This window comes from Aspergillus vadensis (assembly GCF_003184925.1).
Source record: "Aspergillus vadensis CBS 113365 unplaced genomic scaffold BO88scaffold_9, whole genome shotgun sequence".
NCBI classification, from domain to species: domain Eukaryota; kingdom Fungi; phylum Ascomycota; class Eurotiomycetes; order Eurotiales; family Aspergillaceae; genus Aspergillus; species Aspergillus vadensis.
The window spans coordinates 806,705-821,331 of NW_020292047.1; the positions used below are offsets into that span (position 1 = coordinate 806,705).

General features: G+C 49.9%; 6 protein-coding genes across 6 annotated transcripts; 3 read left to right on the top strand and 3 right to left on the bottom strand.

Moving 5' to 3' along the window:
- Nucleotides 1-120: 120 nt before the first annotated feature.
- BO88DRAFT_273563 (uncharacterized protein) lies at nt 121-2,944 on the bottom strand. The gene has a single exon (XM_025702373.1). It carries the CDS (start codon nt 2,830-2,832, stop codon nt 283-285), a length of 2,550 nt encoding a protein of 849 aa, XP_025563829.1. The 5' UTR covers nt 2,833-2,944; the 3' UTR covers nt 121-282.
- A 1,398-nt stretch (nt 2,945-4,342) lies between these two features.
- On the top strand, nt 4,343-5,543 carry BO88DRAFT_404377 (putative carbonyl reductase). The gene is made up of 3 exons (XM_025706595.1): nt 4,343-4,681; nt 4,747-5,130; nt 5,186-5,543. Exons 1-3 carry the CDS (start codon nt 4,432-4,434, stop codon nt 5,431-5,433), a joined length of 882 nt encoding a protein of 293 aa, XP_025563830.1. The 5' UTR covers nt 4,343-4,431; the 3' UTR covers nt 5,434-5,543.
- Nucleotides 5,544-6,131: 588 nt separating this feature from the next.
- Nucleotides 6,132-6,470, bottom strand: BO88DRAFT_273556 (uncharacterized protein). Its single transcript, XM_025702372.1, has one exon. It carries the CDS (start codon nt 6,417-6,419, stop codon nt 6,231-6,233), a length of 189 nt encoding a protein of 62 aa, XP_025563831.1. The 5' UTR covers nt 6,420-6,470; the 3' UTR covers nt 6,132-6,230.
- Nucleotides 6,471-6,954: 484 nt separating this feature from the next.
- On the top strand, nt 6,955-7,590 carry BO88DRAFT_424985 (uncharacterized protein; the record flags this gene model as incomplete). The annotated part of the gene is made up of 2 exons (XM_025708791.1): nt 6,955-7,106; nt 7,173-7,590. The coding sequence occupies 2 exons, from the start codon at nt 6,955-6,957 to the stop codon at nt 7,588-7,590; spliced, it is 570 nt and encodes a 189-aa protein (XP_025563832.1).
- A 1,101-nt stretch (nt 7,591-8,691) lies between these two features.
- BO88DRAFT_424986 (uncharacterized protein) lies at nt 8,692-9,945 on the top strand (the record flags this gene model as incomplete). The annotated part of the gene is made up of 1 exon (XM_025708792.1): nt 8,692-9,945. One exon carries the CDS (start codon nt 8,692-8,694, stop codon nt 9,943-9,945), a length of 1,254 nt encoding a protein of 417 aa, XP_025563833.1.
- A 342-nt stretch (nt 9,946-10,287) lies between these two features.
- Nucleotides 10,288-14,282, bottom strand: BO88DRAFT_443385 (RNA dependent RNA polymerase; the record flags this gene model as incomplete). The annotated part of the gene is made up of 2 exons (XM_025710016.1): nt 10,288-11,225; nt 11,256-14,282. The coding sequence occupies 2 exons, from the start codon at nt 14,280-14,282 to the stop codon at nt 10,359-10,361; spliced, it is 3,894 nt and encodes a 1,297-aa protein (XP_025563834.1). The 3' UTR covers nt 10,288-10,358.
- Between the last annotated feature and the right edge of the window lie 345 nt (nt 14,283-14,627).

Below are 14,627 nucleotides of genomic sequence, written 5' to 3' on the forward strand. Positions count from 1 at the left end.
TGTACTATCTCTACTTAAACCGATGGTATGTGTGTGTTGTGGAATACTTCTGTAATGATAGATGCTACTTAAGTCACTTGTTATGAAACAGATCAATTGCCAAGTACGTACTACTTTGAAAGAAGATCAGTGACCATCATCTCTAGATTAATTTTTATTAATCCTACCTATTACCTACGTTCATCTTTACAGTGGAGGGTAGACACGCCCGCACGCTAGCCAAGCAAAGGAAACAAAAGAAACAATCAACGCCGCCGCCAATTATCGATCCATCCATGCGCCCTATTCTTTCAGGAACCCATCTCCATCATATAAGCTTCCCGGCGTGGCAGCCCCGATTCCCAGTCCAACAGGCTTTTTCGTTGGGGTTCGAAATCCGTGCCGGGAACTGCCAGGGCCGGGCTTCAACCGGTGGCTCTTTGCCCGCCCAACTTGGGCTGAAGGTTCACTGGGCGAAGTAACTGAAGAATTCCTGGGACCCTTGCCCTTGGGTTCCGAAGCCCGGTCTTCCCAGATGGGAACTATGATGCCGCTGTTCGCAGTTGGCGGTTTTGGCACAGCGGCCGCTGGCCGCCAGAGCTGCGCCTGAGAATAGCTGATCGGAGAGACAATGTGATGCGGACTACCCTGGTACCGCGGGGCCACCATGTTCTTGGGGTCGTTCTTCGCACGCAATGGTGATTCTGCTGTATTGCGTACCGGTTCCTTGCCCATACTAGGACCACGCGAATGACGCATCGGAGGACTTGACTGCGTCATGGCATTGTCATCGAGGGTGTTCAGTGAGCGGAAGCTGCTGCGTGCTGTCGATCGTGGCGGAGGTTGACGCGGTCCCTTGACGGCTGTACGGCGCGGACTGCCAGGGTTTGAGGAGTTTTCGAATCCCGTCGGCGAGCTGTTGTAATGCGGAATCATCCAGACCGGACTATTCTTTTCCGGAGATGGCGTAGTCGACAGGTTGGTATCAATCCTGGGGGGCGGTAGAGTCGTCACAATATCAGGCAATGACTTCTCCATGTCCATAATACTCATAGTGCGATCCCCGGCATCAGTAGGGGAGTTCACCTTGAGCTTCGGCGGTCCGCCCTGCGAGGGTTCATCTGAAATCTCCGTAACTCGCGGGTTTTCCTTCTGTTCCTCGTCATAGCTGGCCCGACTCATTGAAAGGCCTGAACCGTTGGACTGAAGTGAGATTTGAGAGATTGATGGATTGGGAACTTGTGCCCGGGTGGTATCAATTTCGTCGGTCTCCTCGGGCTCCTCGGCCGTAGGCGAGAAGACTGGGCCACTAAACGTGATTGGAGGATGTATCGAGATCCGAACGCAGTTCTGCCGCCGATGGCCTTTGCGGGTGCTACTGCTCCCTTTGAGTGCAGAGGGCAGAGGGGGTTTAAGGTGACTGTTCGGGCCTAGCAGAGGACCATCCGGAATCCCAGTGGTACTAGGCTTCAATCGGGGGTCAGTGCTCAAGGCAGAATTGCTCATCACGTTGTAAAATGGATCGAGCTCGTTCTTCTGATCACCATACATCGAACGGCGTTGCATTTGACTGAAATGTGGCACTAAGGCTCCATTGGGTACTGGATTGAGGGAAGGCGGGCGGCTCAGATCCAGAGGCTTCACCCACAGGGATGAGTCTCGCTTGGCTTTTATTTCAGACAGAGACTCGGTTCGTCGTGGCGATGGACTGACGCGTTCCGTCGAATGAGTCGGGCTCCGTGTGGTCATGCTTCGACGCGGAGAAGAGCGAGGTGATGATTCAAGTCTCCTGGCTTCCCACGCGGTGCCAGAATTTGACGGAAAGACGAATTGAGATGGTACGACTGGAGCTGGCCCAAGGCCTCTTCGATCATATTCCATCCGTCCAACATCGTTGGCATCAAACGGGGCGAATGTGGGACATGGAGGCAAAGCGGGCGATGTGAAAGTACTGTCGACATTTGTCGACGTTCTTCTGCTGTCCTCCAAAATGGAGCTGTCTGCGGTTTCGAGACTCAGTGAAGAGAGACAAGTCGAGTCATTCCTTGACAAACGGAAGCGGTTTGGCGGATAGGCACATGGTGGTGGAGGTACAGGTTGCTCGGGCGCAGACCCGGCCGTTTGAGCAGTGATACTTCCCCCACGTACCCGACTATTGGATGGGTTGCAACCGTCTTGTTTATCCTCCATGAGCGGGTACAGGCTGCCGGACCGCTCCCTATGATGCTTCAATGGCCATGCCCCCGAGCCTGGTCGGCTCGTGAGACTTGCTTTCAATTGCTCTTCTTCTCGGTCTGGGGTATGCCGCGGTGTGGTCTCCGTTGCTAGCTCGAACGCACCCTCGACAGCAGAGTTCGGCACGTTATCGTCGATCCCAGATACTGTCGGTGAAGCCGATTGCCGCTTCTCTGAATGCTCCGTCAGTGGAGACAGTGAGCTGAGTCGTTGTGGTCCTAGGAGGTGTCGTGACAACCGCGCAGAGCGGCTTGAAAGAGACCGTGATAGTGAACGACGCATGTCACGGGCTTTCTCGTCCAGGGGAGATGACGTGTCAGAGTCCGTAGGGGTTAGAATGAGGCTCTCGCGTGATGAAAGGACTCCCCACTCAGACGGCTTTCCATATGGGAGCTGTCCGTACTGTCGTAATGCGGTGCCCTCCTCCCGCGAGAGTTCTGTCAAAGTCTCCCCCTGGTATTGTTGTAGAGCATATCCATCCTGCTTCGCGTTTGCCACCGCCAGAGACAGGCGATCCTGACGGACTCTTATCCAAATGACCGTGCCAACTATCGCAGACACAATAAAAACGACGGAGCAGCTCACGGCTATCGCTATCACCGTGGTCAAGGGCGGCATTGTCGTTTCTTCCTGCTCTCGGTGCCAGAGCTGGCAGAACCTGGTTCCTTTAGGCTTTGAGTAGACGCGTTAACCCATACACTCGAGCTGGTACCTGTCCCAGTGTCTATACCAGTTCCGCGAGGGTTCCGGACGGCATTCAACGGCGCCGAAGACCAGGAAAGAGTAGCAACTGCTAGCCACGGATACGCCAGCACAAGAATAATCAGAGAACAGAGAGATCCATGATGGATGGGAGGAAGCGCGCTCGTGAGGGAGCGTTGCGTTTGTTATGGCAGCCGGCTGGGGCATGGGAATGTGGTAGCATTATTGTCGGCTCGCGAGGAATGCTGCGATGTCAACCAACCATCCTCCCCAGCGGGCTATTGACTGGCGATAGGGAGCCCTCATTAAACTGAAGCTCGGTCCCAGAATTCCTGTAATGTCTCGATTTAGAAGATAAGTCGAGAATAGACCATCGCCAAGATGCTGGCAGATCTACAGGAGGCCGCAGAGTTTCCACTGATAACTAGAAGAATGTTAGCGAAACAATCAAGAATTGAGCACCCCTGGAGCTCGTGGAACATGGTAGATTCCAACGAGTCCCTCTTCATGGAGACCATTATCGTGCAAACTACTTTCGCTTGTACTGTTAGTTATCAACAGCAAACTACTACTTTGTAAAGGACTGTACGTTCTGGGTTGAAGGAATCCAGTAGCCCTTCTTGGCATGCCAAATGGCACCGCATGCAGGCTCAAGTCTGAGAAAACCACGAGTATATCACTGAAGGTATGAAACACCTGCATTAGCAACGTAGCTCCCTGCGCGTGTCTTTTCTTCTTCCCAGCTTCGCGTGGTAAAAGCGCAAGTGGAGGTAGAAGTGGAGATTCCCCGGGAAACCCCAATCGGGCAGCCGCTGTCACGGGGGTGCGGGACGGAAATACGATGAGTCCGGATCCGCCGGCCTCTCGGATTTGGAGAAACAGACGAGGTTGATCAACCTCGAACTTACTCAGTGATCAGGTCTCGTGTCTCCTGATATTTCCGAGGTCATCGTCTGATTGAGGCCGTCAGATGCCAGAATTGTCCCGATGCCGACACCGATGGGGACTTCGGTGAGATAAAGAAAGCAAGCGAAAGCTGCCGAAGCAGGGCATGGGGCGCCTGTCGTCAACCCACGCCCGGATACCCCCAGTCTGGGACTTTTCACCCGCCTTGGAGACTATGGGACCGCTTAGCGTCAGTAGAACCCACCAGACGAGAAAGCTGGATGGAGTGAGCGTGGCCAGTCGGGGCAACTAGACTTATCCTCGATAGCCAACCCCAAACTCTGAATAATGCGAACTCTAGAGAAGGAGCCAACCATCTGCATAGAGGGGGGCAATGGCCCAGTCAACCCCTCACCGGCGCGGGGGGCTCCTACTAGTGGGCTTGCTGTCCTAATAGTGTTTACGTTGCTGGCCGTAGTGGTGTGTATATCTAAGCTCCAATCTACGATTTAAAGCTGCCCGCCACCTGGCTAGGCTGTCTCACGTTTTCACTTCCTTCTTTCCTGCCTCTCCTGCATTTTACCGTGAACCCTCTCTCTTCACACCCCTCTTCCACCAATAGATCCGATAATGGCTGCCAGCCCTCAGAAAGATGGACTCTTTGTCCATGACAACACGACCGCTCCAGCCCACCCCGGCTTGCTGAGCATGTTCTCACTGAAGGGCAAGACTGCCATCGTTACAGGCGCCGGTGCTGGCATCGGTCTTGCTGTAGCTATTGGCCTGGCTGAAGCCGGTGCAAATGTGGCCATGTGGTATAGCAGCAACCCCAGCTGCATTGAGCGGGCCGCGGAGATTGCCTCCAAGTATGGTGTCCAGGGTCAGTAGCTCTCAGACCATATTCCCCACTTACCGCCAGGCATAGTTTACTAATGCTCATTCTAGCCCAGGCGTACAAGGTCGAAATCACCAAGCCCGAAGCTGTGCAGGAGGCCGTTGACCAGGTCGTGAAAGACTTCAACGGCCGACTGGACGTTTTTATTGCCAATGCCGGTGTCCCTTGGACTAAGGGCCCCATGGTTGACGGTCCGCTGGACCACTACCAGAATGTGGTCGATGTCGATCTGAACGGTACCTTTTACTGCGCCAGGGCCGCAGCAACCCACTGGAGGAGACAGAAGGAGGAGGGCACCGATATCAACGGTAACGCACTCAACAACTTCACCTATGGCAGCTTTGTGGCCACCGCTTCCATGAGCGGTCACATTGTCAACTTCCCTCAGATGCAGGCAGCATACAATGCCTCCAAAGCGGCCGTTATCCATCTCTGTAAGTGAAGCGGCCTTGGAGAAATAGACTTGCATCGTACTAATTCCCTATGCAGGCAAGTCGTTGGCTGTTGAGTGGGTCAGATTCGCACGTGCCAACACCGTCTCCCCGGGATACATCGCAACAGAGATCTCGAATTTCATCCCAACTGAGACTAAGGCCGTCTGGAAGGATAAGATCCCCATGGGTCGCGAGGGAACACCCGAGGAGCTGAAGGGCGCGTATCTGTACCTGGCATCGGATGCATCCAGCTACACTACTGGAGCAGACATTGTGGTTGACGGCGGCTACTGCGCCCCGTAAGCTTTTGATGATATAGATGGCATTTTATGATCTGTACATTTGAACTTGCAGCGGTACATATGAAAGATATATTACACGATAGACGAAATGAACGACTGGACTTCTTCGCGATCAAGCCCGTTCGTGGCGCTTCTTAGATTCGACCACACCCGGTCAGGGCCAAGGCACCAGGCCAACCACTACCATAGATCCCTGCATAAGCTGTGGCTTGCAGGTTGCAGGACTTCAATATTGAGGATCGGCAGTGACGTAGGTCCACGATCGCGTAAGGTCCCCAGGAGTAGATCACAGTAGTGTGACCACTTCTCACAACACGTGTCGGGTATTTGTATTATCCCATAGCCATAAGAATCAATTAGTCGTATCAGAAGAAGATGGTCCCTCCTGTACCTTTTCCACCACCCACTTCACCACTGAATCCACCACTCCATCAACCCACTCCCCTTCATCTTCATCTTCATCTCCATCCACAGAATAATAATCTTCTCCCATCTCCGGAATAATTGGGAAGGGCGGTTCCATGACCTCCGGGTATATGACGGATGTATCCGGGTCGAAGTACCGAGAGAGAGGGGTTGCGGGGGGAGCAGCATAGCCATTGGTGGTGAAACGGTGATCACTGCAGCAGGATGTTGTGTTCATGTTAGTCATCTTTTGTTTTATGTCATTGTGCGTGGGATGTATGCCTCAAGGCTTGATGTGCTTGGTAGATTCAGTAGGAAGGGTGAGGTTTAGGTGTAAGCAGTGGTACTAGAGTTGATGTGGTTGGTCGAGGAATGTGGGGGGTGTACTAAGTACTAGTAGTAGTACTGGTAGTATACATACCGGTGAAGATGATCCAGTTCGACTTCGTGTTGGTAAACGGGGAGGCGGGTGTAATTCGGAGTGGTATATTTTCGAAGTATAGAACGAATGGCCTTGCGGTGCTGAATGAGGAGGAAGAGGAGGGAGAAAAGAAGACAGGCTGTTGGGAACAGAGGGATCATGTTGATGGAATATGTAGATGTTTATTCTCCTGTTCCTCAGGCAGAAATCTGTTAATGTCGAGAAGGATGTTTCTACTATGCGATATGGATATGTTACTACCATCTAAGCAAACAAAACAATCCTTAACAACATCATTCAATCAGTGGATATTCCTTTCTGATTATTATTATAATCGATCTCTTCCGTCAGTCCTCGTCTACTCGAAATAGTAAGTATATGAGGTAACTGAACCGGATCGTTAGTCCGAAATAGTTAGCAAGACTGACGCATCTCTTCAGTCATGTCAGTCATGCCAGACATATATCATCTAGAAGATATTAACATTCCCACACTTCATTCCCTTGCCTACTACTATCCCCTGTTACTACAAATCCCAAGAAAAGAGAAAAAGCCATGGCCGAACTTCCACTCTATTCTTCTCTAAGAGAGGAGCTGGATTCACCACCTAAGATATCAATCCAAATCATAGGATCATATCTCACAGACAAACAGGTCAGGGAAATTGACTTTGATCTTTGGGTTGACTGTACGAAGATGGTTGGAATCAAGTCAATTAAAGCATCAACTAGTACTGAAGAATTATGTCATACCTGGCAAAACCCATCCCAGCAAAAGGACAATCCCGAAGATATGCTGGAAAGATGGCTGAACTATTGGTTGAATGACTGTGCAGAAACAGACAGAAGGTCAGTAATCATCTGCTCCTTCCCCTTGGTTCTCCCTATCTTGTACTGATAATATATTTTATCCAGCTGGACACTGCACAAGTCAGTCTCTTTTGCGCAGGAAGAGCTCAGCGCGATGAAATTCCACATAAGACTCCTGGCGCGCGAAGCCTATTATCGGGGCTCGATTGAAGTCATTTTACATGCGCCCTCTTCTGAACCCGATTATAATCCTCTGGGTTATGAGAGCACAGACAATGCACGGCTTCAGGTTGAATGGAGTTTTGAGTGCCCTTTCATGCCCACTGACCACAACTCGAATTCCATACTTCAGTATGCAATGAAACAGCGGAAGAAGGGCTGGGTGGATCTGAACGGACCAAAGCCCTCTTATGGGCAGTGTATGCTTCGAAGAGCGCCCGCTTATGATAGTCAGGATGACAGCACAATCCGCGATAGACTACTCTGGCTGTGGGGCCGTGATGGTCCGCCACTGATAGGATAAGTGGGCTTTTTTGATAGCTATTAGCCAGCAGTGACGGTCTTTGGAATATTACTTGTTGCAATTTGGGGTCTTGTTTCTGATCTAAGATCTTGTGTATACATTTTCTGAGATGTCCTGCAGCACTACTGTGAGAACAGAGCTGCGTACAGCAGTTGGCTATACACATTACGTTTGCTATATGAAAAAAGAGAGGGAAAATAAGAGGGTCGGCATGGTATTGCTAATGTAGCATATAGTAAGTAAGTTATACACCTGGTTCTAAAGTAGGAATATTGTATTTTTCATGTCCTTTGGTAGTTATATCATGTGACCACATAGGTGATACCGACTATTCAACCAAGAAAACAACTGAGAATCAACCCAATGTTTTTATCCCAGTAATTATCCATCCCACATCCCTAGGATAATCGGGTACTACCTTCAAATTTTTTTCAGTTCTAAACCTTGCAAAGTTATAAAGGGCAATCACGACCGGCATCTACAGATATGTATTTCCATCACTACTACCGCTTCTGCTATTAAGTACTACTACTAGTAAGCAGCAACAACCCTCACCTGACAGCCCCCCAACCCACATCACTTGACTCCCCTACAAAGTATGAACTCGAACCAGCTGAGTCCGTCCCAATCCCCATGATCTCCCTCTCTCATTCCTCTGATTTCGTCACTTTCATCGCTCTACTAACACCAAATACAGGATCCCCTCTTATCATCCTCCAATGACCCCATCACATTCATCTCAGCTCCGACATCATGTGCCCGGCCCCGGAAACCATATCTTACCACCAATATATACAAATGGAACAATCACCCATTCTTTCATCACTCAGGTATGAGAATATTTATGAAACAATGCGGCACTTGCCGATAATGGATTGTCGAAAGTCACTGTATACTCTGTACTATATATTCTTCTTATGCCCTGAGAGAATGGCATAGTAAGCTCAAAGCTATTTTTGTTCAGGATACTCTTCTCTACTCTCCCCTCTATACCACCATATATGGAACTAGTATAGCACACTTCCCCTTCACCACACCCAACTACTATCAAATCCAATCTCGGAACCTATGATCCAAATGTACCAACCAACATCATGCCTCATGCTACACATCATCCTCCCCATGATGGAGAGGATATGGCAATGGTACGTTTCTCTCATTCTCATCCCCGATCCTCATCCTCTCGCATCCACATACACAACCAAATCAATCCCTTTCAAACCATCCCGCACAGAAAGAGTTGAAGAGAAAACCATCCACAAAAAAGAACAACCAAAACCTACCCCCCAAAAGACTCTGAGTTTGTCCCTGAGAGAACAAAAACAGAATGCCTCCCTCCAAGAAGCCCTCTCCTGCACCAGCTGCACAATCACCCGCATCCCCAAGGACATCTACTATGATGATCGCATAAAAGGCATCTACGATGCCTCCCGCGATCCACCGTTCCTGATCCCAGGCCTCACCACCACCACAGAAGACAAAGAAATACCACCCGACGAAATACTTCCATCCCCTAAAGAAGGCAAAGGTAATAAACAAGAGCAATCACCAACATACACCCACCTCCTCACACCAACCCAAGAACAATCCTACAACACCCAACTTCAAATATACCTCAGCCACGACCCGACAAACGACCACAAGTTCGCAAAATACCTCGTGGACTACCACATCCACATACATTACCTTCTGCGTCGCAGCATGCTAGGTCTCTGTCGGGACGTGACCGATCTATACGAAATGGAAGATTGGATGAAGAGGATGCATCCCGTCAACCATGAGGATGAGATATCTATCAGTCCTACTAGCATTTACACCCCTCAGTCCCAACTCGGACCGTCCCAGAATCTCTATTCCCTGAGAAGTCAGAACTACCGCAAACGCCACAGCCGACAACAACAATCCTACCAGTCTCCCTTCTACCAACCACAGAGACAACATCTCCCCCGCTCATCACTCTCATCCTCCGTCTCATCAACAGAAGATGACCGCCCAAGCGACTGGCCAGGCGACTCAAACCGACAGATGAAATATCAAGTGAAACTATGGGATAAAGACGCAAGAATGAGGAGAAAGCGATATAAGGAGAGTCAAGCCCGCTGGGCGGTTATACAAGAGGAGAGGGAACGACAACGGGAGATGATGATGATGATGATGCGGAGTAGGAGGAATTTGCCTAGAAATACTAGTGCGCGTATGAAAGGGGGTAGCGCTGGTGGTGGTGTCAAAGTGAGGCTGTATTGCTCAACGCAGGTAGCAGGTGTTGGAGGTGAGGGGTTATACTATGATGGGAAGAGGAGGTTTCTGAGGGAGGTAGAGGTCGAGGAGATGGCTTTTGGAGAGGTTATTAGATGACTAGGAGTGATGAAATGGATATATGAGTTAATGAGCTGTCTGTCCGGTATAGTGTAGTGCTCTTTTTGATTTCTTCTCAGTTTCTGCTGATTTCTTTCCAATTTCTAATTTTAAATTTAAATTACCTGTGGTAAGTCATGGATGGGGATGGGGATGGGGTGGAATGTAGGCGGATGGCCATTCATTCTTCAAGCCGGATGGATGGAATGCGAGCAAACCGAAAGCGATAATGAAGGTGCACCACCACTCCTTGACATGTGAGAGATACCATAACCGTGTCTTTACTATGTTCACTGCACCGTTATCTATCTTCATAGCATGATTCATACTTTCATATCCTATCTTCAAAATCTACCTAATAGCCAAGTCATAATATGTCCCCCACAACGAAAAACCGACCCCAAACCAAAAAATCACTCCACAGACAAGCAATCATCCGGATCAAAGTACCCGCCTGACGACCGCATCCCAAAATGCATCGCTTCAATCGCCTCGTGCCCCTCATACTCATCTTCCCCGTCTAGCCTCTCTTCACCTTCCTCAGCCACATCCTGTGCAGTAAGTTGAGCAACCACCTTCTGATTGACGCGGTAGCAAGAAAGAATCTCCGACGTCACTGATCGTGCCGGTAGGGTGCTCGATTTGATCTGGCAGAGGACCTCCCCAAAGGCATGCATGACGAATTTGGCGCCCGGATATTCGTTATATGTGTAAGATGCAAGGACCCGGAGCCATTCGTCACGGCAGTGCTGCCAGACCAGTATTATAGGGTGATCGCCTTCCGGGGGAGGAATGGACCTGGCCTCTCCTGCAGCGTCCAGCGCGTGAGGAGAGAACGAGTCCTGACTTCGGGAAATAGCTGTGTTCCATTGATTGTGGAGTTTTCTGATCTTTTCTCTCATGCCCTTAGCGGCTGCGAATAACTGTCCGCGTTGGCCTTCGTTCTTGATCTTTTCGCGGATTGTACGCCAGGGCCGTACCAGGTCTTCGTCTTTGCTGAAGGATGCCTCCTCTTCTGGGAAGTCTGCCTCGAGCTTGGTAAGCATCTTGTCCCGCTCCTGCATCGCGACCTCGAACCGGAGATAATCGATGATGTTGGATTTCTTGGGTGTTCGGCCGGGTTTCTTGTATGCGGGAAGTTCGCGTGCCCGGGGACTGATTTTCTTGCGATATTGCCGCCATGCTTGCTCGGATAGGTGGACTCCTGCTTTGCGGCCGTCGACTAGGTGACTGAGGAGACAGGCGAGTTCCTTCGCTTTGTCTGAGTCGATTGACTCCTCCTAGTCATAGGCGATCATCTCATGCTCCACGGTACAGCGACCTAGGTTTGACAGGGTCAAATTGAATGTAAATGAGCTCTGGAGGAACTCATCCATGGAGTGAATGTCTTTCATGTCTACAGCGTACTTGGTAAGTCCGTAATGCTCCGGTGGGAACTCTGTATCTGGCAAGTCAGAATTGTAGAAGTTGCGGACGATGTTCTGGTCCCAGCAAATCCAGGGAGTATCGCCATCGTAGTCACCCCCTGAGAGCATATGTGCCAACGGTATGTTGCCAACACTGGAAAAGACAATTACGTCTTTGAAATGTCGTAGCTCTTGCTTCCACACTGCCTTCCGGCGTTGGATATCAGAGGGCAGATGGGCGGGAAGACGGCCGACGAGGACATCAATGCCATCTAGTAGAATATCTTCAAATTGCCCCTTTCCATCGCGCCAGACGTTCGAAAAGCCAAAATGAACTTCATCCTCCTTTAAGACTCCGTATGGGTCAGCAATGCAGAAAGCGTATGTTGAGAGGGGCACTTCAATGCGAAGTTCGTCCACATGCCGCTTCAGGAGCTCTCGTAGGCACTTCCCCAATCGCTTACGGAGGAAATAAAAGCTCCGAGGACAGAAGCCAGCTTCAGTAAGGCGGATTATAAACTCGGCATCATTGCTCATCCAATTTTCGAATCGCCAGGTCCTTTGAGACACCGGTCCAAAGCCATCATCCCCCGACGGGCGGATTTTCTGTACTAGGCTCCGGCAGAGCACTGCGCTGTCGGATTCGAGAACGTCCGCAAAGTCCTGATATAACGATTGGATTCCTAATCGTGTGAGATCTGCGAGATGCTCCTTAATGTGCCCACCGTGATCCAATATGCTCAAAAGCTGTACATTCAGATTCACGGGATGCAAAGGTTTAGACCATTTAACAACCTCAAAGGTAAGTTTCTCATCGTCTACCGACCCATCCCACTCGTTAGGATGTGGCCTTATCTTCAACTGTGAGTCAGATATTTGGATCCATACGTCATCGTCAGCTGTGACGTGAGATCGATGTTTGTCGACCATCCACAACCCTTTTGCACCTGCTATTCTACCCTGGAAGGCGCTTGGGGTGTATCCCGTCAGTCCTAATGAATCACAAATCTGATTGGCCAAGCTTCTAGACATCAAAGCGCAACCATCGTTCATAACAGGTTTGGATACATCTGGTAATGGTAGAACTTGCCGTGGTTCTAGGACCACTGTAGCGTAGGTTTTCGAGAGAGCCAATGAGAAGCGTTGAAACAATTTGCAGTTGGTTTGCGTGATGTTTTCTTCTCGAGGCATGTGCCAATTAATCAGTGCATCTAGGCTCATTGGAGTGCGGTTGCTACTGTCCTGATGGGGAGGTGCAATAGGAGGGACAGGGAAACCATGGTCAAAATCAATCCCATCGATTGCAAAGAAATCAATTCGAAATTTGGGTTCGTCTGCTTTGCGTTTCGACTTGACCTCATCCACAAAAAAAGGTCTCCACGTCCTCCCTAAGCATCGATGAGCATTCTGCGTTAGCCATAAACCCAGGGTTTCTCGCAGGAGTGTAGGCTGCAAGGGCAGCCGGAGATGCGATGGAGGCCGCGCCGGAGCTGGCACTGTCAGACTGAGAAACCTATCTGATCCAAATCGCCGGTGAAAGCGACAGGTCCGTTCAGTCTTCAACGGATTCAATCTTAACTTCAAAACCCCTTCTTTGGACCACTCCAAATCCCCTGTTAGTACGACAACTTCTGAATGTTTGTCAGTCCTGAAGTTCCCAGTAGCTGCATCCCAAGCCTTGCGAGAGGACTTTTCGGGGAGCCGTTTTCCTTTCCGCTGATTATGCCCCTCTATCCAGCACCAGAAATCATCAAGAGTCTTAAAAGAGATGTTGGGACCAACCAACATGAGGTCCAAGGATACACCCCACTCTCTAGCCACTCTCTCGAGTTCATATCTATATCGAAGCGAGACGGAACTTGGGTAGTGGTGTTCGAGCGAGAATGGTCCGGACTGGAGAAGGTCTGTCATAATGCGCCCCTCAATTGAATCGCGAGGCTCCTGGCAAGCGAGTTGCTCTAGATTCTGTGTTTCAGCAAGGTTTGTTGCTGTTGTTTGCTCACTCAGATAATGCCCCACCACGGAGTCCTCGTACACGGGTTCGCTTTCCAACATTGACTCATCGACTTCAGTGGTGTTCGACGTGAACGAGGTCTCGTAGGGAGCAGTAGTCGAATAAAGAAAGCTGGAAGAAGTGTCAGCTACTGTGCTGAAGCTAAAATTCGCCTGATCGCTGGAGGTTGGTGTTGCATCATAACGCTGGTAACTGTCGGAACCCCTCAGGCGTTCCACAAATTTGGAGGGTTTGTCGTTGTCGGTTTTCTTAGGGCTTTTAAATATGTTGAATGGTACTGTGATGTTTTCTGGCTGCAAGACCGGAATCCCGGTCCTGTTGACGTTTCCAACAGGAAGATCACAGGCGTCTTCCTTGGATATAGGCGATTGCGGCCTGTCTAGATCCTTGACCGGAGAGTTGGGAGCCGTGTGGAATTCCTCTTCCACGGAAAGCCTTCTCTTGAGCGAGCTGCTTGATGGCGCAGGAGGCTCTTCTACCAGGTCGTCGACCTTTCTGGGAGTTGGAAAGGAGCCATTAAGCAGATAGAGTTCGTCGTTGATCAATCTTTCGAGATATCGTTGGCGCTCCTCCTTTGCAATAGTACTGATTCCGTTGCTGATAAAAATATCCCTCGAGGTGTTCGCGAATGAGCCTGGTATATGTCCCCATTGACCATCCCCAGCAGATAGCACCGTTGATTGGGAGACAATCCACTCCTCGAAGTCATTGAAGATCCGGTTCAAGTCCACCTTGCGGTTGAAGTATAGCACTCTGATCCGGCCATAAAGGCTCCAGCCAAGTGACTTATCATTCTTGCCAATAGATGGAGAAAAATAGACGGGATTTGGGATGTCTAAACCGAATTGCTCGTTTATCGAATCGATCAACTTGTTCAATTCCTGACCAGTTCTGACTGGGGTACGGGGGTAAGTCATTTCGTGGTATAGATGGACAAGCGACGGGGTTCTTTCCCAATGCACTGGCAGTTTCTGAATTGTTACGTTGCAAAGAAGTGATGCGCACTTGTCCTATCCAAAGCTCTGATTGAGTCTCCCCTGTAGTATCCTGACGGAATGGGAACCATATGAACAAATGGTTGGCTTAATAAATTAAAAGGAGTTTGATCTCGGCATCATGCACATGGAATGCATTGCCCTTCTGGTCAAAGGAGGGAAACTAGACTGACGCTGTTTAAGAATAGGAGTCGCAGAGGTTGAGACGAGGAACAGGGAGGGGCATGCACAACGGATGGAGATACAGAAGAGAAAGAAAGAGGGAGA